The following is a 23,239-nucleotide window of genomic DNA, read 5'->3' on the forward strand; positions in this document are numbered from 1 at the left end:
GGGCTCCCCAAGGCGGGGGGTAGGTCCCCTATGGGGGGGGGATTCGTCCCCTATGGGGGGGGATTCGGTCCCGTATGGGGTGCAGCTGCCCTATAGGGGTGCTTTGTCAAGGGGGGGGTCAGTCCCCCTATAGGGCTGAGGTCCCCTCTGAGGGGGCTCTGCCCTTTCTGGAAACTGAGGGTTTGGGAGAATCCCGGGACAAACCATAAGGTGAGAAGAGAAAAAGGTAACGGCTGGTAATTAATCAGCTAAAGAATGAAGGAAACATTTGATTTTCCTGGGACTTCCATAAATATTTTAACAAACAAAAAGGTGGATATCAAGAATTTAAAGTTGTGAGTTTATTGCATATGTAACAAAAATGAACATGACCTCCTGGGTCCAGCCTACTATACAATCACTGTTTATTCCAGCTGGTTCCATAACCACATTAAATAGAACTAGTATTTCTTTAAATACTTTGATTTAGACATAAAATGAAACATTAGTGTACAACTTTCACAAAATAAATCTGCAATAAAAACAGTGGGAAGAATAACAAGGATAGCAGCAATACTTAAAACATGACATTACAAAATAATAAATTAAAAAAATACATTATAAAGTGGTTGAGGAACAAAAAAAAAAAAAAAATTAACAAATTAAAAACAGATCCATACTGTGTTTCTGGGAACTTGCTGTGCCACGGCGGCCCTGAACCTGGGCACCGGCTCCAGAGGGCCCGGCGGCTGGATCACTAATTTACAAAATCTGTTGGATTTCATAACCACCTCGACTCGAACGGAGCACATACTGCTGAGCAAACGCTGATTTCACCATCTGGAGCTTCCAGCAGCCTTTCTTTTTTTCTTTTTTTTTTTTTGAAGCAGGGTCTCGTCTAACATAATGCCCAAGTTAACACTAACATTCATAAAACAGTCTCGTTTCTTCCTGATTTAAAACAACGAGCAAAGTGGTGGTTTCCTACATCCCTGAGCATAGAGTTTAGGCTGATGAGCAGTATCAGGGCAAGGTCTGTGCCAACGGACCAGCTTTTAGGTTTTGCTTTTAAGGACAGGAACGAAAGAACACACTGTACCTTGTATTTCCTTCGGGTCAGATCCAAGAGTATCCGGGTAAACGAGGTGGAACACGAAATGACAAAACGAACACCAGACTCGATGTTATTTCTTTGGGCAAGTTTGAGAAGTACCAACCAGTTCAAGTGCTGGCAGACCCAGTGGGAACGAACACACGAATTCACACGGCTGAGGTTATCCCAACGGCTCCCCGGGGCCCACAGAGCCCATGGCTCAAGCCACGCAAACTCTTTGTAGGAATTTCATCCTGCCCCGGCCTCAGAACCAGCCGGAGGAAGAACAAGCCATCTCTTGAAGCCCATCCTGCCTCACTTCTTTATTTTAATCCCTCCACTCAACCAGCTTTAAGGCCTGCCTCAAATGCATGTAGGGAACGATACGAAAAAAAAAATGTCTTCATCGTCACCGAAGTGGCACAAAATTGCAAAGACGACACGATGGGAGAGGTGGTGAAACTGTTTAAAAAGAGAACTGAAGTGATTAAAAAAGACAGTGCCCTATTCTCGTTACTGTCAGCACGGAGGAGGTACCTTGACAAGGGCTTTTAAATAACAGCAAAAAACAGACGGACTTTTCAAAACACCGATCCTTTGCCTATTCTTACGTTGTGCATCCAAGAAAACACTGACCTAGCAAAGACATTAGGAACTATCATATATGTCAACTGGGTCATTGACATAAAGCTACTTGATCTATAGATCTCCAAATCAAGGGCCTTCACCTTCACCTCGCTTGGTTTTCACTGAGCCAGTTGTGCTGCACGTAGAGTTTGCGTGATAGGATTTTCGGTCGTAGTGGGCTTTAGTATCTCTTTTTTAACCTCCTTTTAGTGAGAAATCCACATGAGACTGCATGCAAAGCTTTTGGGCAATAATCCATTTTGTGTTTCTCTTTTTTTTTTTCTTTCCCTATCTGACTGGTTTATTGCACATTCAAACCTACTGAAAGGATTAAATACACTCTATGAACAGGTACGACTTCACAGCCAGGGCTGTGGGGATTCTGCTGCTCAGCCCAAGACTGTACAGGTGTCTCTTTGCAGACAGCTGCATTTCCTCTCTTTTCTCCCCAAAAAAAAGAGTCACATAGTTTCATATACATCCCAACAACCAGTACTGCAGAAACTGGTCCCCAAGTGCCAAAAGACTCCTACAGGACATGGGTCTAAACACACCATCCCCTGTACAGTCCTGCAGGATGAGCATCTTTAGCCACCCCGTGCAAATCCCACAACATGGTACAATTTTACACCTCCAACACAATCCTTGCTCCCAACGACAAATCACAAGAATTATGGTCAATGAAGGGAAAAAAAAAAAATCAACCCACAAACAAACAAAACAGAGAAAGATGCCAGGGTTTTGACAAATGTCTACTTTCTGTCCTATCACAGTTTAAAGCTATTATCAAATTCAATTAAAAAAAGACAAAATAGAAGTATTCCAGTAGACATCTCCTAAGAACCATCTCTTACCCACAGCTGAATTTCAATGCACTAGTCCATAAACGTAACATCTGTTAAATGTTTCAGTAATGAAATCTCTAAAAATCAGGCTTGCCAAAGAAAAAAAAAATCCTATACAGGCAAGTCTGCTTTACTTAAGTTTAGACACGTTTGATAGATAACTGGGTCTTTCTGAAGCCATGTTATTTGTTAAAATACTGTCTCGTCTTGGGTGTGCAAACTGGAAAAAAATGTTAGTGATTCAGGTATTCGATTTGCTTTTGTTTCCCCTGGGAAGTCGTTTTAGCAACGTGTTAGAGAGCAAACCTTTTAATATTAGTTTCAGATATTGGAAAAAATAGCCTTATATGGCTCTCTGGAGAAATTTTCATCCCTACAGAACTGAAGTAATAAATTCTTCCAATAGCTTTCCATAACATTTAAAACGTACTCACTGTATGGTTACCCTTTTACCTCAACCTCCAAATAAACCTTTCCCAAGGCCAAAACCTGCCAGACAGAATCCACTGTTAACTGAGCTCTCAGTGATTTCCATCTAAGTCTTCGAATTTGTCACACAAACACGTCGCAGGTAAAACAGTGGCACAGAAATCACAGCTTTGGGATTGAACAGATTTTTCCCCTCTGTCTCCTGTTTCCAAGGTTTCTCTGTGAGGTACTTACATCCAAACGGACTATGGAAAGTAATTCTGCAGGAGGAAATAATTGTTTTCATGTGCAAAACAATTAGATTTCAGCCAGGACAACCAAAAAGAAATCGCACAATACCATTTACGCTGTCCCAGATTCCTTCACTTTTCTCAAGGTGAGCTGCAGCTTCCACTGGGAGCTTCCTGCTAAGGCAGAACTTGGGTTTCTTTACCTTTCAGTTAAGTGTTCGGATGGAGGTATTTTCTGCTAGAAGTTTAGGTGTTTAAAATGTGCAATGCAAATTCTAGTGCCAGTCAGACTCTCTGCACCCGCCGGACTCTACAAGGGCTCAAGCTTGATTTAAGACAAACTAACCAGGAACACCTACCAATTGCAAGTCCTCAGCAAATTAAGCTCATTCTTAATTACATTTTGATTCTCCTATAAAAAAAAAACCCCACAAGTCACCGACCCTATCACAATATGTGTTACAAATCTAGCAGAATATCCTGTGTAACCAAAGCCAAATGCTGAACTTGGCTGCATTTCATTTTATGGAGGATGGAAGAAGAGGGAAGGGGTTATCGTAACAAAGGGGAGAAAATTAAGAGTTGGAAACCACCAACAAAAGCCCCCCCCCACCCTCGTCCACCAGCGGCGGAAGGGAAACAGCCTCATCTCTAAGTTGTCTAGAGTTCGGATGCTTCAGACAGCTTAGCAGGAAGTTCACAGCAAGCTTCTTCTAGCTTTTGATTTGGTGGTCCATGAGCTAGCATCTTGTTTCCTTTGGTTGCTTTATTCACTCCACAGCAAACCCACACGTCTCTTCCACAGCTGTCAACAGCTTCTCATAAAGCTTCTCATATGACTCATAAGGCGGAATGTCGATCCGGTTAAAGCTAGAGGTAAAATAACAACACATTGCAGAATGTGAATCTAAAATATTTATTGAGGGGGGAAAAAATAAATAATCTAGATCAGCTACGTCTAGATAGAATTTGTGCAAATCAAAGAAAGCCTCAGCCAATTCGGTGGCCAAAGGGAGAAAAGATGAAAAGCAACTGTATTTTGGCAGCAGGAAAGCAGGACTTAATAGGGTGGCATCGGGGAGGAGGAGGCAGGTGGCAGATGCAGGAGAATTGGAAATAAAGGGAGCCATCAGACAGGTGGGCTCCCTGCTCTGTGACAGACACTCTGTGCCTCTGCTGAAGCGGTTTCCTGTCTCTGAGATTCCATAGGAGAGCTCAGCTCCTGCCTGTGCTGTGCCAACATCACACTCTTCCTACCTTTTACCTCTGAAAACTATTCTTTGTAACCCTGGATGAGGACTCATCACTGTGAGTCACTTCTCGGCGAATGCTTTTGCTGAACACGTAGAAATAAACTTACAAATAGCTCACTATCCAGAATAATCAACTCTGGGATAAAAGAAAACCACAGCTAGTATAGAAGACAGATGAAGTTATAAGAAAAGTCGATTATTTTGCTGGTTGCAGAGTAACAGATATTTCCAAGCCAGCAGAGCACAGGTGGATTCACCCATGTATGTATCACAGGACTAATCCATAGCTGGGACCAACAGAGACGACACCTTTAAAGCAAGACAAAGGGCAAGGGAACACTGACATGTGGAATGTTTTCATCTTACCAAGTGTGGGCTTTTGGAAGGTTGTCTGTGTTTGCATCTATTAAATGGATGGTAAACAGTCTGGGTCCTGCAGCGCCTGTAGAACCTTACAGACAGACATTCTAGTTAATGCACTTCAACAAAACATCACTCGGGCACACACATTGTGCTACTTATAAAAAGGCAAGAGAGAAAATCCCAGTTCCAGCTGCAAACACAAGTATGTCATGGGCTAAATCTGTCAATTCTGCTGATAAAGGGGTGGCAGAAGTAACAAGGCTGTTCATTACAATTAATTTGCAGATTCGAATTTTGGAAAGCTGCTAAATTTTGTATTGACAATGTTGCACCTTCAAAAATGAAAGTACTTAAGTGCAAAAAGGTTTTCCTTCGAAAGAGAACTACAAAGTTTACTAACATTAGTTACTCTAAGCCAACAGGAACTTTATCAGGAGAATCACACCAGTTGTCTTGGTTTCAGCTGGGATAGAGTTAATTTTCTTCCTGGTAGCTGCTGTGTTTTGATGTAGCATAAGAATAATGTTGGTAACACATATTGTTTTAGTTGTTATGTAATGCTTATTTTAAGTCAAGGACTTTTTCAGCTTCTCACAGAAGCTGGAAGGGAGCACAGACAGGACAAGCCAAACTAAAGGGATATTCCATACCACTGATGATAGAACTGGGGGTTAAGTGAGGGCAGGGATTGGCAATCACTGCTCAGGATGGGCTGGGCAACCAGTCCTCGGGTGGTGAGCAATTGTATTGCATCACTTATTTTGTATATTCTTTTACTGTTATTATTTTCTCTTCTGTTACTGTGCTATTGGTCCGTCTTTACCACAACGCACAAGGGGTTTTTTCCTATTTTCTCCTCTTCTTCCTACTTTACTGGGGAAGGAGTGAGTGAACAGCTGCATGGTCTTGGGGTTAAACTGCTCTTGGGATCAAAAGTTGGTAAGTGCTTGAGTTATCCAGGAACACGCTGGTATTTTACAAGGGGGTTAGTAAACCCCACACAATTTTTATCTCTTTCTCCCACCCCCCCAGATTTAACTCGTCCCCCACATCAGTCACCTTGTAAAGCCTTGAAACCTTGAAGTGGGACACGCGTCGAGCCTGTCACAAACTGCAGCAGCCTTGCCCTTCTCTCCTCATCAAACGTTTCCACTGCCTGCCAGAACCACTTCACGATGTTGCTGTCTGCCATGCAGTGCTTTAGGCGGGTGTTGGACTTCCAGTCGTTCAGGTCTATCTTATCCAGGCCTCCTATGATTAGCTGTTAAAAGGATTAGAAAACGCTTTAACGTTCAGAGTCGTTTCAGCTTTGCAGCTATAAAAACATAAATCTAACTATTTCACAAAGCTATGCATTCTTTACACCTTTTTGGTGCGTGGTAACACCACAAACCAATTTGGAACGGGCAGTAAACCTCTCCAGCTAAACTGCAGTGAAACTGGCCAAGGAGGACACCTACCAGAATAAGAATTTTCACAAGAAATGGGAGTCAGAAGCCCATTCAAGACCTGCTTTGTTAAATCTACCCTACCTGAGAAGTACAGTATGTCTTTATGAGGGCACAGCACAGATTTGGAAGAAGCCACACCATCTACCACACTCCACAGCATCAGTGTCCTGGTGCAGGTTTGTCCTAGAGGTGCCAATACCAACTGGGACAGAATCCTGCTTCATTTATGGTAACGCCTCGGTCAATTTGCTGTTCCACAACAAACTACAGAAACTTTGCATCTGTTTTCTGATGCCATTTGTGCAAGGCCCTGACACAGACCAGACACATTACTTCAATCTCTTTGCCAGATGACACCAAGTTGCAAAATACTGTAAAAGGAAGTCACTGCTGGCCAGGAATCTAACCACCTTCCCTGGCAACGACAAACAAATGGCACAGAGAAAACCTCATCCCTCAAAACAAAAAGGGCGTCATATTCTAAATTTCCCATAATATTCCATACTGAGGATCACATTTCTGAAAGCAACCATGTAGCAGCTGCTTTTTTGTGCCACCGAGACAGCACCCACTTACACTCATTTACATTATTAGGAGAGTTGTGACTGTTGTGACGCAGACAGCATTGAAATATTTAATGGAGTTTTAATCTGCCTTTTCAAGCAGCTCACAAATGGAATGCAATAACTTCATGGGATTAATCAGTGTGCACAAATGACTAACACAAAACATGTGCTTCCAATACCACAAATGGTCAATATTCCACAGGTTGCCTTTTTTGAAAAAAAAAAAAAAAGGCAAAACCAGAGGAAAAGTTGCTGTAACAGGAATTATTTTAAAAGGTAGCATTCTGCACCTCAGGACTAAATGAGAAGACATTCCTTTCTTTTCTATATGCTCTACACTTCTATTTTAGTCCCTGTAAACCATACCCTGTGTGCATATAGAAACAGCCAAGCATGAAAATAGCTACTGAAGAAAACAAGTTCTGGGGCAGATGAACACGTTAGGTCTTGCCAACACTTCCTCACACCTGCAGAGCTCCCTCCTGCCCAGACCACCTGCTTTGAGTGTTAGCCCTTGGGTAGACAACACAATGTGTTTGTCTTTCCCTGTTTAAGTAGCCCTCTCAATAGTATAAACCCAAAGAATGTCTAGAATAAACCTAAAAGGGTTTGGTTAAACAAATACACAGCTTTCTGGCACGTGAACTGGAATAAGGTTCGTGGGTTTATTTTTTTTCCTCTTTTTTTTTTAATCACTGCTTGATTGAGGATCAAACAAATTACAAAACAATATTCCATGTGGATAAAACAGATACCTCAAGTTCCTTCTGGTCGAAAGGCTTAAGGAGATGCTGAGGAATAAGCTCATTAAAACCTTTCTGCAGAGCCAGGAACTGCGCCTCTATTCCTCTCATAAATCGCCAGTTTACATACAACCTGGGGGGGTGGAAAGAAAAAGTCAGGGATGATGAGCTAGACAGGACTGGGCTTTTTATAGCAGAGCTGGAAAAATCCTCATTTTACAGAGGAACTTGTTTTAACACACACATTTTGTACTATGAAAGAAGCGCTTATCAGTTCCTTTTTCCATCAACAATTAATTATTGCACCATCAACAGAAAAAACAAAGTACAAATCACAGTTTCATCTTCCCAGGTCTCACAATAGCACATTGTGTGAGAACACTCATGTCATTTACGACTCAGGTATTATCCCCCAACATACTTATTTCATTAGTTTCACTACATAAAAAGAAAAAAAAAAATAAAAATCATCTGTTTACTACCTTCTTTCCCCTACATTCATAGGATATGTTTTTGTTCTGCGATACCTGACATATTCTTTCTTGTTCTCTTCTGTCACTGGAATATTCCTGCCATTTGGTTTGAGTTCATGCTGTAAAATCCTCCCAAAAGCATTGTGTTCCACACAAAACGTATGGTCCAGAACCGGGGTGATATCGTTCTCTCTGGCAAGGGAAAGACAGAGGGTGAACCCAGTATTTTTGATAACTCTCAGTGATGACGCTGACAGTTTGGTATTTGAACACTAATTAGTCTTCAGGATAAACCTAGTAACTAGTCATTTGCGTTTCGCACCACTAGAGGAATATTGTCACAATCACCAATTTCTATACAGCTTAATGCAAGCTGAAGAGCTTGATTAGATATGAGTCATCTGTCTAATTCTAGTAGTACTCATAATTAATAAAACCCTATATAAACACAAAACCCCACACATACATACATATATATATAGGAATAATCTGATCTGCTGTCAGTGTGAAGCACGGAAGAGATCACAGGCAGTGAAATTCAACATCAGTAACTTTAAATACAAAATTCAACACAGCATTTAGGAAAAGAAATTGAGATAATGCAAAGCAGTGCTGAAGAGTCCCCAAGCTACACTGGATGTTGGGATTTTGTTCTGAACCATAAGCATACAGAAGCCCAAATTAATTCCACTTATTTCCATTTTAATCAAAGTTGGTATTGTTTTGAAGAAGGCTCTGCTTCCCCTCAGAACTCTGTCCTGAGGCTGGATTTTGATCCTGTGATATTCTACCATACCCATGCAATGTTTAATGATTTAGTATCTATTTTGCTGCAAGGAGAGCTACCACAGAGTTTGCAAGACTCTACCCCATCTTCTCTACAGCGAGACAATCGATAAATACAGTACTTACAAGATCCAGACTAAACTTTTGTGTAATTCTGGGTCAACAGATTCCAGATCGGAGAGCTGAATGGGCTTCCCCAGCAGCTGTTTGTAAAAGGGAACCGTGAACCCCCCGTTGATATAGTGTCCATGGAACACAGCCAAACCCATTATCCGACCAACAAAATGGAAATAAGACAAATGGTCCTGCGGGGAGAGGAGAGAAAATCAGGCACTGGGAAGACACTGACATCTTGTGGTTATATCAGCACCATGGGTTTATGGGCAGTGCAAGTTTCCTGCAACCCCCCAGGGCAAGAGGAGCCACCATTTTTCCTCATAACAAAACCGACAACAGAAGCATTTAATGATTAAATGTCTCAAACAAGTCTCTGTGCATTACCCGACTACTAAATTGGATGCAAGTGCTCTAGCCTCTCAAAGGGCAAAACTCAGGAAAAGAAAATCCCCAGAGTCCAAAATATGCCAATTCCAAACAAATTAGTCTATTCTTTGTTTAACCATCAAAGTCCTCTTGCTCTTGAGGAAGCAGGCCATGTGCTCGCTTCCTTCATGTCTTTTACGTTGCTTATAAACTGACTTTTGAAAACCGAGTCCAAGGGTTGAGATTCTTCCAATCTCTCTTCCCCATCTTACAGAGCAAATGTCAGCAAATGTCACGTCAAGAAAAATTCCTCTGTACTAATACAGAATTGCTGCTCCTTGCAGGGTCTGCATCCATACAAATCCTCCAGAAAAAAAAATATAAAGCAAGCAGAGCAGCTTATTGAGAAAGGGCAATCACGGCATAGAAATCCCTACAGTCATGGGGGGAGTACTATTTAGAATCACAGAATGGTGAGAGTTGGAAGGGACCTTAAAGATCATCTAGTTCCACCCCCCTGCCCTGGGCAGGGACACCTCCCCCCAGACCAGGTTGCTCCAAGCCCCGTCCAGCCTGGCCTTGAACCCCTCCAGGGATGGGGCAGCCACAGCTTCTCGGGGCAACCTGTTCCAGGGTCTCACCACCCTCACAGGAAAGAATTTCTTCCTAATAGCTAATCTAAATCTCCCCTCTTTCAATTTAAAACCATTACCCCTTGTCCTATCACTACACCCCCTAATAAAAGTCCCTCCCCAGGATGCAATGCTGCCTACGCAGCCACCTGCGTTCACAGAGAAGATGGATTTCACTTCTGTGTGTCCTCTCAGAATCCTTGTGCATCCCTGTCCGCACCGAGGAGTCTCAAAGAGATCAGATACTTATCAAAGGATCCCTCCTCCCTCATGTCTTTCATTTAAAAAAAAACAAAACAACCTCTGCTTCACACTATATCAATTTAAGACTCATTAACACATTCTTATTCTGCTTTACTCTTCAGTTTATGCTCTTGTTGTAGCTCTTCTTCCACGACAAAAAACTGCAGGGGACCTCTATTAGAGCAGGTATGTCACTCACAAATTAATACTTACAGGATTGATAGAAGAGTCTGGATTGATTTGCAGCATGTAAATATTATCTGTGGAGTACTGGAAGAGTCCATAATAGGGATTCAACATTTCATGACACAGTAAATACAACCATTCTCTGCCAAAAAGAGAGAAAAAAAGAAAAGAAAACATATTTTAGAAGATTTTATTAGGGTGCAACTTCCACTTAAATTTTATAGAACACAATTGTGAATCATCAAACTAGTCATCAGTTATGAAATGCTTGTTTCAAAATCAGGTCACCTCGTTCTGCCCTCTCTTTGCAGACCAGTAAGGTACGCCGAAAAACCAACAAAGCATCTTAGTCCACTCACAGGCAGATTTGTTTTAGTTTAGAAGTCCTGAAGGGATTACCATCAATCAGAGAAGCTACAGCAAGCTGTTAGACAACGCCAGCAAAAAACTGAGTCTGAACAAGACCCATTTCAAAAAATTCTTGACTTTGTACAGAGTTCAGATATTTGGAGACTAAAAGATCTGCTCCTCTGCAGACTGTATAGTATAAAGAAATGTTTTAAAAAAATAATCTGTTGTTTAAAAACAGGTCAATCAGTGAAGCTCTTTAGAAAAGCTGTTTTTCAGCAACTGCTTGACGACTAGAGAATCTGCTTTCAGCAGAGAGCCCAGAAGGGGCAGAGACATGAAAAGGCATTAAAAGAGGAGGGGTTTGGTAAACCCTCTCACCTCAGTAACATACAAGGACCACAATGGAACTAAAGCTATGACTGACCTCCCAACTCCCCATGACAAAGACGCCTTTATTATTAAATTTGGACACCCATCCCAGGTGCAAAATATTCTGTAAGAACTATCAACTTTAATGCTTAGAAGCTGGAACAGTTCTGATCTGAAAGAGTCTGTTGCAGCTAATGGGCAATTATGAAGTCAGGGCAACAGGATGTCAACAGCGGAGACACTCAAGGTTGCCCCGGGTGAGGCAGATCAGAATGTTCCTTTGTCCAGTGATGGGTTATTGAAAGACACTTAAGTGGGTGATGCAGCTTTTGTGGATTTGAGAAATCTCTCAGTGAATTGACAGGATGCATCTGAGCAACCGCAAAGATGAGTAATTTGGTAATGATGTTACAATCAACTCCAGAACTTCAGATCTGATGCGACCCACAGGGAATTATTATTATTTTTAAGAGGGAGGCTTCTCTAAAATTTTAGCTTTTGTTTAGGATTAGTTCGTTCCCACTCCTGCTCCAACAGATCAGAAGACTCTCCTGAATGTGGCTGAGACAGAATAAAAAGGAATCCCTAACATCTTGCTGGGATCAGCACTTTCTCCAAGAAGATACAACCCATTACCCAACGAGCCTTTTACGCTCTCTGGGTAATGGTGACAAAACCAGAGTTCCTATGGGGGAGAGGGGAAGCAGAAATACCTCAGTCTGGTGTTAATTCCAGTAATGTTCCCAAATACAAGACATACCAAATCATTTAGCATGAGCCTTTGACACCAGGGGGGCTGTGGGATAATTGTCAAATCAAAGATGTCCACTTTCCAATCTACCAAGATACAACACTGAAGCTACAACCATTACCCATAAACTAGATCACAAATAATTTACGTATACCATTAACAGATAATTTGAAAGGGAGTGATATCAGCCACAGGTCACTTAAAGGACAATTTTACAGTTCAAAAGTGTCAGACAACCCCCCACATCTCACCTTGCTACTCCTCCATAATCCAGGCCTTCCTCTCCGCGAAATTTCACCATAAGCCTCTTTTTCAAGTCCTTTGGCCTCATCTTCATTATCTGACGGTAGGATTCCTGGAGGTGGATTTTTACAATCACACATTTTATTTCTTTCCTATAATTAAGTCTACTTAGATGCATTACTTATGGCATAGATTACTACTCAACTACACCAAACATTATCCTGCTAAAGTGCTCATCTAAAGCAAATTCCAGCGACAAGTCTGTTAATACAGGGTGGATTTCACTACCTCTTGCATGAAGCAGAGCTGCTATAATCAAAGATCAGTTTTATTTAACTACTGAGTGACAAAAGCTGGTAATAGTAGTAAAAAGTCCATCAAATACCTCAAATATTTCTTCTCTGGATACTTCAATGCGACAGTGACCAGCCTGTGGTTGCTGAAGAGAGAGCTCATGTCTAAGAACTTTCAACTTTTGTACCAAGTCTCTTTCATATCTTTGTGCAGGCAACTCCTCGCCGTCTTCTAGCGACCCCTCGTTTGGAGCTGGCAAAGGCTGCTGGCTGGGCTCTTTAAGCTGGCATTGATGGCTTTGAAAGAAAAGCAAAATATTTATTCTGGAACATTAACAATAAGGAATACGTAAAACAACGATGAAAGAACTGATTAAGCTTCTCCAACCTGGAGTGAAATGTTTATTCAGCTGGGTAACTTCTATAGCATCATTACCCTACATGCAGGGACATAAGGAATAAAGATATTTACAATAAAGAGTTTCAGTGATCTTCAGCTGAGTTTTTACATGTCAATACGCTGTGGAAAGCTGTGAAGCACCGTGTGATTCTGTGAATGCTGACTGAGCAGTAATTAAAGTTTGTGTGGTATTTCTCCCATACGGTGACAACTTCCAAGAGTATAACACTCCAATGGAGCTATCACAAACAACAGCTTTATAAATGGAACTATCTAAAAACTGCAATGAATTTTATTCCAGCTTCACGCAAAATAAAGCTGGGGATTCTTGACACAGTAAAAGTACTGCATCTAGTTATTAAAAGGGAAAGATTTACATGTTCAAAATAGTTGCAGCTTCATAAAATCATAGAATAGTTTGGGTTGGAAAGGACTTTTAAAGGCCATCTAGTCCAAGCCCCCTGCCCTGGGTAGGGAGACACCTCCCACCAGACCAGGTTGCTCCAAGCCCCATCCAACCTGGCCTTGGACCCCTCCAGGGATGGGGCAGCCACAGCTTCTCTGGGCAAGTGACTGCTGGGTCTCAAAGGGGTCCCTGATGCAGCCCAGGATACGGGTTGGCTTTCTGTATCGTACATCCAACTATCCTTATCTTTTATTATCCAGCTATCTCTTATTTGGGTTGCAGAGCAATGATTCTTTTAGATACAGGGACTCCACAGCCACAGAAAACTCAGATCCAGGAAAAAGCCTAATCATAGGCACAAGCAGTGCTGCCAGGCTGTCTGTCCTGCCAGGCTGCTTCCAGGGTCAGGGTCAGTTCTGTAACAGTTCAGCTGCAGAGCTTGAGCTTATTAAATCCCACTAAACCTGAGCTGGTCGTGCACAGCATCAGGCAATCAGGCTCCAGCTGGATTTATATTCCTGTTGTCTGGAGCTCACGGGAGCAGGAAGCCAGTCCAGGGCTAGCACAGAGCTAAAATTGCTAAAGCAGAGAGGCAGGAGCTGTGGAACCACCTGGCAGACCCTTGACCCCACATCTCAGCATTTCCAAAACTCCATATTCGCTCCAGCACAGCTTGGTGCAATTCTGTCAAACCAGCCTTGAGAAATGAGCAAGTCCTCCCTTAAACATGACTGCAAAGTACAGTAAAAACATTTTTGGAAGAATAGCTGCAAAAAGATTAGATGAAACCAGCCCTGAGGACCAAGGCTTGGACCCTGCCTAGAGCACTGGTTGCATCAGTTCCCCAACATCATTATCGTGCAGCTTTTCAGCCCCCACGACTCCCAGACTGTGGTTAAAACTGGACAGAAATAAAAGGTTTAAGAATCCGAACTTGACACAAATCATTTATCAGGCAAGGTCCTTACTTCATGATGTGATGTAGTCGTGGATCTGTGAATTGTGTGGTTCTGTTGTTATGATCTACAAAATATATTCTTCCTGAAACTGTACTTCTAACTTCCCAACCTGGAGGCAAAGGTCCCAGTTCATCACAATTCACACTGTTAAGGTCTCTGAGAAGAAAAGCAAACAAAATGTTAAAGCACTTCGGAAGTTAAGATGAAACCAATTTACACTCAGGGTAGAGGGGAGAATGAATTTGGTGCTCAGTGATTTTAGGCTATGAAAGTCTTAGGAAGGACAGAACAGCTATTTTAATGCTGTTTTTTTAGAATCCTCAATCTAAGCAGTGCAGCTCCCTGTGTGTGCACGGTACAGACAGAAAGGTAAATCAGCAAAACACCTTCTGTCTTTGAAAGGCTTTGAAAGTAACAAATCCATACACAGCTTAAAAATAACTTCAATATGCAACATCATCATTCAGCTGACAACAGGGCATCTGAGGGCTGTAAAAAGAGGAAGAGACATTTTTTTGTAGCAAAAAATTCACACAAGAATTCCCATTAACACTAATGTGATCCACGTGCAGAAACCCAAACAATTAAGCAAAGGCCTCTGCACCAACCACTGTCTCCAAACACCCGATAAGTTAAGAGGCCAAGGCAGCCAAATACTAAAATTAACCTAAAAGAAAAAAGAAAGAAACTACCTCTTTACTTAGACAAGGTTACAATCCTCACTATTTGACTTATAAATCATTGAGAGTAAGGCTTTACCGACACATTCACCCCTGCCATCCTAGGTAAATTTTGGGTATTTAAGTGCTGCTAAAGGTAGTCACTCACTTTCAGGTAGTGTTTGAATTCAATACACAGGATGCATTTACACTTAGAAAATTGAAAACACTTTAAGTCCCAGCCACCTAAGAGAGGAAAAACCCTCAGAGTGGCATAAAAAGTAAGAAGGGAAACCTGAAGATTATTTTTAGACAGAAAAGCTATTGTTAAGTAAAGTATTCTCCAGACAGCTGGCACGGATTCATCTGTTATCCAGGGCTGAAGACACCACTCTGTATATTTCCTTCCCTAAAACACTACACAAAATCAGTATAAATGACTAAATATAGAGGCTTTAGAAAGGTAGAAGCACTTTGTCCACCAAGGGCTTCATTAGTGTCCCAGTGAGTATAAGCCAGCGGGGGACAGATACCCGGGCAGAGCAGACAGACAAGCCTTTGTTAGGCTCCTTAAAGAAGATTATGGTTGTGGCCATTTGTTTCAATCAGCTGTGCATCTGAAAGTACTTGCGAGATCTGATTACACCAAGTTTTAACCTACATCTGTGCTAAATGCCAAGGTTAGGTTTTTGCACCACAACTTGGTAGTAAGAAAGCCACCTTTAAGTAAAATGAGAGCCACCAGCGACTCACAAGACACTGCTGTCTCCACTGACATCGTTGGTCCTGAAAACCTGGCTCTGAGATTTGTTGAGAGAAGCAGCGACGCGATGCCTTTCGTTAGACCCAACCAACTCGAAGAAGGGACAAGGCTTTGGGCACACAGGCCTGACACGAGTGACATGAAGAATGAGCACTGTCATTTCTTCTTCCAACGATACCAGCTAATCTAACATCAGCTATTTTCTCTCTCTCCACTTTATTTTTCATATCCTTCCATACACCGTGGTTTTATCAACACTTTTGCCTACACTACTTTATATCATTTTTCTAATATCCTGTATCACATTCATGCATTATCCAGCCAGGGCAGCAGCTGAAGAGTCACAAACTTCATGTTTCACTCTGGAATCTGGTGTGCAGGTGGTCTGGCCCAACAGCCCAGATCCAGAGCTCCTCAAGGAAAAGCACCAGACCTTAGTCACAAAGACCGGGATTAACTGCAAGTTAAGGTTTAAAGAGGCTTTACTACATTAATCATGTGGAGGATTCCAATTTTCTAGCTGCAAATCATTGGCCTAAACCATAAAAAACCCCAATACCAAGTTAAAAGATGACCAGTAACCTCTGCTTTCTAAACCATAAAAAACCCCAACACCACTTCAAGTTAAAAGATGACCAGTAACCTCTGCTTTGTTTTATGTAAATGAGTGCTATTTAGAGCAAAAGTTAAAAGTTGAATACCCAAGAAACAATGGCTTTAAGAAAGCAGACACTTTTTTACTGTTTTCATTTAAAAAAAAAAATTATTAGGTAAGATTCGGAAATTTGTGGCTTCACCAAAAAAACCACAAAAGAGAATCAAACAAATAAAACAAAAGTCCCATTGACATTTTAGGAAGAATTTGTCAGAATGGAGTTCCTGAAGAATTATGTATTTTTTTCCCCTTTTGTTTTACATGATTCACTAGTAGATAATTCTTTCTTTCAAAAAAAGCAATCCTTAATGTTTGGTGAAAAGGTAACTAGAAAGATCCAAAATTAAGGGAATCCAAGCAGATCCTCAGCTCATAGCTTTCCTTTTAAATTTAGACAGGCTATTTCATAGATTTTTGCTCTTAAAGATTCAGCTTATTGCCAGATATATGAAAAAAACCTGAATTTATAACTCTAAAGACATACCTTGGTATCCTAGGGTCATGCCACGTGCTAACTCCAGTCTGTGTGTGCAAAAAATAAACCTGTCCCTGTACCGTTGTTCTTTGCTCTATGAAAAAGGGAAGAAATATTATTCTTAATTACAAATCTGAAAAAAATCAGAATAAACAGTTTGTTCACAGCCATTGGCACATTATCTTTCTGAGCTGAGAGAAAGTGCTTGAGCCATCCCACCTGATCTCCTGCAGCATGGACTGTTTTGTCTTTAAACTCCATCTTCACAAATTCACTTTGACTACATGCAACACTGAAATTGAACATTTCAGTGTTGAATGTAGTCAAAGTGAATTGAACATTTCAGTGTTCTTTTTGAAGCTCCACACACCAGTATGTTTTAATTTCCATTTTTATTTTTAGATTTTGAGGCAACCCAAACCCCCAAACTGGATTTCCTTACTCCTAGATTTGGTGTGCTCTTTTCCGCGATTTAAATTCTCCTTAATCTTATCCTCCCTAATCTTCTGTACTACTGGCTGCTTTGTTGCTTTTCTATTTTCCTGATCTTTTCTCAAATGTGGGCTCAAACCTACACAACATGCCAAGGGGGAAGGAAAAAATAGCATTACTGCTCTAGTTTAAAGAGCTCTTTACATTCGTTCTCCCTAGATACACAGCCAAGATTAGCAGTGAATTCTCTGTAACAGCATCATACCACAAACTCATGTTTAATTTACCATCAACCTCTCAGTGTATCCTGGCGTAGCCAACTGCTAATTAGCCAATCTCAAGCACCCATCTGCGCTGCTTAGTTCCTTTTCCAAAATGCAGACCATGAGATGCATGGGGGTGCTGCATGTTCTGACAGGTAAACCACATCTATATATTAAAAGGGGAGCATTTTTTCTCTGAAGTCTTCACAACAACCTTCAATTCTATAGAAAACTTCAATTTTATGGAAAACTCTTACCGTAGCCTTCTGGTAGGTCAGGCGACTGGTGACCATGAGGTCTGTTCTGAGGTGTCTGGACGTGTCCTCTGACTTCAGGAGTCCGAAGTCGCTGCGCCTGAAGCCTCTGGTCTTGACTGGGGGACTCTACGAAGCGACAGTTGCCTCCCCCAGCAGCCCCCGTCGTGTCCGTGTACGGTGCTGGTTCCTCCATAAAACAGCTCAGTGGCCTTCCCGGTCCGGAATCTTCATAAACCGTTCTGAAAATGGGGAAACTTCAAGAGTTTCCATCACAAGAGAAGTGAATACAGAATTCTCTCTCCCTCTCTCTCTCTCACTCTCCATTACCTCAAGTGCTGCAACTTTTAACCCAAGATATGCCAATTTCTTCACATTTTTACACCCCAAATTTCTCCTGGAAGTGCCAGAAGCACTGGTAACAAAAAATATCAAGTTTAGCTTATTTTCTTCAAGGAATTCTCCAGCTATAACCTGACTACCTGGTACATATTCCCAGACAATGTGTTAGTCACACTGATATTTAATATTCGTAGTGTTAATTACATTCTTTCCACATATAAACCATTTTTACTAATTAAGTGTAAAGAAAACAATCCTTACCCTTCATTCTCCAAAAGCCCTCTACAGTCTACTACAGAACCTCCTGTACCTATTCTGTCCCGTGTCTGTAAACTGACTGAAATGAAGAAAAAGAAAAAAAAAGAAACACAATTAATAATAAAAGAATAACTGTTCCCTTAAAAACAACATAAAGCCAAACAAACCCACATTTATATAGGGTGAAATATTAAGGAAAACTGTATCCTACACACAAGAGCACATCACTTACAAATCTCCTTCTGTAACCCTAAAGCATTCCTGTATTTTCTAAAAATGGAGATGAAAAACCACATCAAACCTTCAGCTGAGTCTATTTCTGTAAATATCAAAGATGTCAGGTTCTACATCTGTGTTTCATGAAGATCCAGCAAGGCAAGCTGGCAAGAAATTCCTCACCACTAGATGTCATCATTACGGTGAGAATTTGGGGTTTGCCAACTATTTTTATACATCAATGAAAAGCTCGGGTTGGGGGGGGGGGGCAGCAAAACGGGGGAAAACGGGTTGAATTAGCTGTAAAACTAGCACTGCCTCGTTGAAATTTAGAAATGGGTTACACGAGTCGAAGGTATTAAAGCAGCAATTTGCAAAATTTCTTTTAACTCCTCCAGATCCTCTTTACCAGAGAAGATTCTCGTTGCCTGCCCCCCCCTTGCTCCAATGGCAATCAGTTTCACAACAACATCTACCCTTCCCCGGGCTGCGTTGGAAACCTTGCCAGATGCTTTCCTTCTGTTTAATATTGTTTCCCATTATCAACGGAGTGAAAACAAACTCCTACGTAGGAGTACAACAAAAAAATTCCAGGTTATGCAATTTAATCCCATTAAAGTCAGAAGAAACAACAGAGAAAAGGCATGGGAGCAATAACCACTGCAGGTTGCTTTTTTTTAATACGGAATTTGTCCGCGTAGTGTATTTAGCCAAGAAGATGACAGTTTAGCCCAGAATGTTCTTACCCACTATTTGGCCTCGTACAGCATCGGTATCGGTGGGATTTAATTTGCATAGATCCAAACGCTGGTCTGCAAAGGAGAATTGGAAAGATCAACAAAACACTGGGAAGGGCTGGGGGGGAAGAGTATTCAGTGCCCAGATCCAAGGCACGGCAGGGTATTGCTCTTACATCCAGTATCTTTTAGCCTGCTGATGGCATTGGAGAGGAGTCGGACACACCCCAGGAAGCCAGCTCCCTGTTTCTTGTGGATTTTTTTATGGTTCCATACGCTGATGGTTATGGAATCTGTCTTCCCAACGTATCTAGAAAAATACGTATCAGAGGACTCATTTTAGAAAAAATAACCTCTTTTCACTCCACGCGATTTACGTGTTATTTGGTCCAAATTTTGATACATTTTAGTACATTGGTCATACTGCTTCATTATAAATACAGAAGTGCTTAAGCCTGAAATGGTGTTATTAATGAATTACCGCTCTATGATTTCACACAGCATGTTAAATTGATATTGCTGCAGCATGAATTTAGCTACAGCCAGCCTCATTAAAAGCTACGCAACAAGCTGATTAATGTACTAAACTATCAAATTTATGTTTCTAATAATTGGAAGAAAATAAATCACTACAACAAGGACAATCTTTTACAAAAGCTGCGCTGCACTGCTCCAGCAGAGCTGACTCTAAGCAGTTGTGCTGCACCTGACACACAGGTATTTCCAAATTCAAACAACTAAAAGCAAAGTACCACTCCTTTATTAACAGGTAATTTCTTGTTGCAAAAAAATCAGTCCTCCTCAGCAAATGTGACTCTTCTCGCTAATGCAAGATGAAGTTGCAGTGCCAACCCTTGCATTCCATTTACTAGATAAATCTCTGGAATCTTTTTCCCTTATGACCTTACGAATGACTCACAGATCATAATGCTGGTTCCATTTGGGGTCCAAGGTGTTCTTCACAGTGTCAGTTGAATGGCACTGACCCGACCCATCCACAACTATTTTTGCAAAGGGATCAGGAAGTCCTGTGGAAGGGAAAAGGTGCTATTAAAAAAAAATAATACTTGTTTGGGTTGTTTCTTCCAAGACAATGCTATCATGAGTTCCTGCTTTTTCCCTCCTCCCCCCCCGCCCCAAGAACAAAAGTTGCCATTATCCTAAAACTATTTTAAGAAATTCAAAATAGAGAATTGATTTCCTAATTAGATAATGTACTTCTCTCATACACATTGATATCTGCCATAAATTGTGAAATTTAGAGAATAAAAGGTTAAACTAGTTAATTTAACAGTGTATACCCAGGCATGCTGCTGAGTAGGCATTTTTATTCAGTCCTTAACATAACATGGAGCCCACAGCTCTGGGGTACCTCACTCATCCCTGGAACACTGTACAGATAGAGCGACTTCGAGATGGATGCTCTGGGTACCCCCCCACCACCATGGAATTGTGAGCAGCAACCTCCTTGTGGTCTCATCAGCCAGACTTTCAACTAGAATTCCTGAATCCTCAGCCTTTCCAACCCTAGAGTCTACACCACCTAAATAAAATTCAAGGTAACGTCTACTCACGTAGAAACGCAATGTTACTGCAAGAATGGAAACAAACAACAAACACAGATGAGCCACGACAGTAATGCACAATCTACAAATAAAGCCGATTAATCAAGAGCAGAAAGTTATACAATTAGGGCATACTTACTGAAGAAATCTTTCTTTGCAAGGTTCTTGGCACATAATACTGCAAAACAAAATATCAGAGAAAGAAATCTTAAAACCATCAAAAACCCCTTTCTAGCAATCATAGCAGTTACAATACTACCTGATCCTAATTCATAAAAAACCACCCAATTATTAAATGTGAGCATTTTTTTTTCTTTATCTGTGACTGGAATATGTATCTACAGAAAGAAAAAAAATTCCTTTGCTTTTGTTCTATTGTTACAATACACAGAAGATTTCATGAATGTCCCTTTCTGTTAAAACCTCCTGATTTTCTACACTGCAGGCTCACACAAATGCTAAACCAGAATTTTGCCGTGTTCTTTCAGAACCCACCCATTTTACAGCAAGGACTAAACAGTTTCTGAACCGTGAATGGTTTGGGGATGCCTGGAGGAGACCTCGATGCTAAATCCCATCAAATCCAGGGCAACCTCCTGCTCTTTGCACACACGAGGTACGTGACAAATTGGGAGAGGAGCCACGGGAGCAGTCTGGGTGCCCAGGAGCAGCACGAGCAGTTTGCAAATGCAGAAAGGTTTTGTGGTTATGTATGAGAGGACCTCACTCAGGAGAAAAAAAACAGAGTGAAAAAAAAATAAATGGCATCAATACATTTTCCTTTGAAAGGGCCACAAATGAGACATTGTTTCCCTCTCTCCAGTTCTACAAAATAGCCCAGTAGTTTAAGCAAGAATTAGATCAGGAAACTCGCATCAATCTCCATTTCTACGAGGTCTATTACCAGCTACAAGCCTAATTTTGCTTTTCAGTAAGGACGGCTCAGCACAATCTCAGCAATCCAAGTTGTTCAGTATCCATTAAACTCTTATAACAGGCCAGGAAAAATAACTACAGAGCCAAAGATGCAAATATTAAAGCTCTAACTTATCTAAAACCAGGATCCAAGAGAGGAAGATGACTGTAAGACCTAACCAGTTTGTAGGTAGTCTCTTTTCCACCCAGTTCTGATCTTTCAGGGTGAGAAGGAATGCTCAGAAGATGCTCAAATGTCCATATACCCTGGCAGGGACCCCTTCTCATCCCTGCCTCACCGTGCTCCCAATTTACACTGGGTCTCACCTTAACTCTATACTGGGGAAAGTGAAGACACGGTAGCAAACATATGGGAACAAATATTTATTTTATTTTATTTTTACACCTTTCAACTCTGGAGCAATGTTCTCCACCTAACATCACGAGCAGAATAAAAACCGTCTCACCTCCCATGCCAAGCAAACAGACCAAAGAAGTCCAGTATTTAACCCAGATGTCCATGGAAAAAAACACACAAATACTCCGTCTTAGTAATAATTAACGTGGCTGCACCAGGGAACTATTTTTAGAATGGATTAAAAATTACTTATTTCTTACATTGGCAAACTGCATAATCAGAGAAAACTTCTCTTGTATCTTTTTTTTTTTTAACAACTGACTGAAAAAAAGTCTGCAGGACTATGGCAATTCAATTTGAAACAAAACAGGATTACAGCATCACCATCCGCTGCTCTATGGAAGCATGACAGAGCAACCTTTAATTTCCTCTTCCTGTTGCGAGTGATTCAGAGCAAAAAACACTAGAAAAAACAGGGAACAAGTACAGGTAAAATCAGAACTTGTATGTTCTAGTACTAGCCAAAAGGAATTTTAAAGTTCCTGTGAATGGTAGAGCTTTTCCTTTTCCTTTTTTTTTTTTTTTTAAATCAAATAACTTGTTTTTCCTCCCCCCATCCCTAATTTTAAGAGTATATCATTGTGCTGGAAGAGTTTGCCATCTGTAACTATCTGCATATAGGTTGACTATGTAATTATTACCTTTATTCTATGTTCCAGGTGTGCTTTCTGGTGCTAACCAGCAGCACAAATTTCTAAAGCTATTCTTGAAGAATTATATTTTTTCATTTAACTCTTCCCCCTCTGCCATGGGGCTTTCAAGTCTACAGCAGATGAGCACAGCTGACAACTTCCCGATTGCAGCCTGCGAAACCCTCAATTTCAGGTTGCAAAAACCATTACTCTTGCTTGTAAGAAAAATATTGGCGCAGAGGCTAATAGCCCAAATAAACCTTTATGGAGCAATCTCCAGAATCAGGGCTGCCCGGGATGGACCATTGGCTCTGCTCCACCATTTGTGTATTAAACCCACTGGAGCACAAAAAAAAAAAAATTTTTTTTTGAGTGCTCTATCGCTTAAAAGCCATAGATTTCTAAATTCTGGTAAAGAAATGGGTGCCAAAGGTCGGCACCAGGAGGCCTGGAGGTGAAACCCTGCCAGGAGAGCTGCCTCTCCCTGCTCTGTGAAGCTGG

The 23,239-nt window shown here is 41.2% G+C and overlaps 1 protein-coding gene across 4 annotated transcripts; it reads right to left on the bottom strand.

Annotated features, from left to right (window-relative positions):
- Positions 1-326: 326 nt before the first annotated feature.
- On the bottom strand, positions 327-21,289 carry SMURF1 (SMAD specific E3 ubiquitin protein ligase 1). 4 transcript variants are annotated; one of them, XM_014936604.1, is made up of 18 exons: positions 21,269-21,289; positions 20,913-20,951; positions 20,128-20,236; positions 19,385-19,518; positions 19,218-19,283; positions 18,259-18,334; positions 17,659-17,897; positions 16,716-16,800; positions 14,164-14,310; positions 12,482-12,686; positions 12,105-12,208; positions 10,410-10,524; positions 8,965-9,143; positions 8,107-8,244; positions 7,592-7,712; positions 5,879-6,080; positions 4,823-4,898; positions 327-4,073 (listed from the first exon to the last, which is right to left on the bottom strand). In XM_014936604.1, the coding sequence occupies exons 1-18, from the start codon at positions 21,270-21,272 to the stop codon at positions 3,974-3,976; spliced, it is 2,139 nt and encodes a 712-aa protein (XP_014792090.1). In that variant the 5' UTR covers positions 21,273-21,289; the 3' UTR covers positions 327-3,973. The 4 variants fall into 4 exon arrangements, with proteins under 4 accessions (XP_014792090.1, XP_014792089.1, XP_014792088.1 ...); XM_014936603.1 differs by having other exon boundaries at positions 4,823-4,907; XM_014936602.1 differs by having other exon boundaries at positions 17,659-17,912.
- Between the last annotated feature and the right edge of the window lie 1,950 nt (positions 21,290-23,239).

Source organism: Calidris pugnax, unplaced genomic scaffold (assembly GCF_001431845.1).
Source record: "Calidris pugnax isolate Ruff unplaced genomic scaffold, ASM143184v1 scaffold17, whole genome shotgun sequence".
Lineage (NCBI taxonomy): Eukaryota > Metazoa > Chordata > Aves > Charadriiformes > Scolopacidae > Calidris > Calidris pugnax.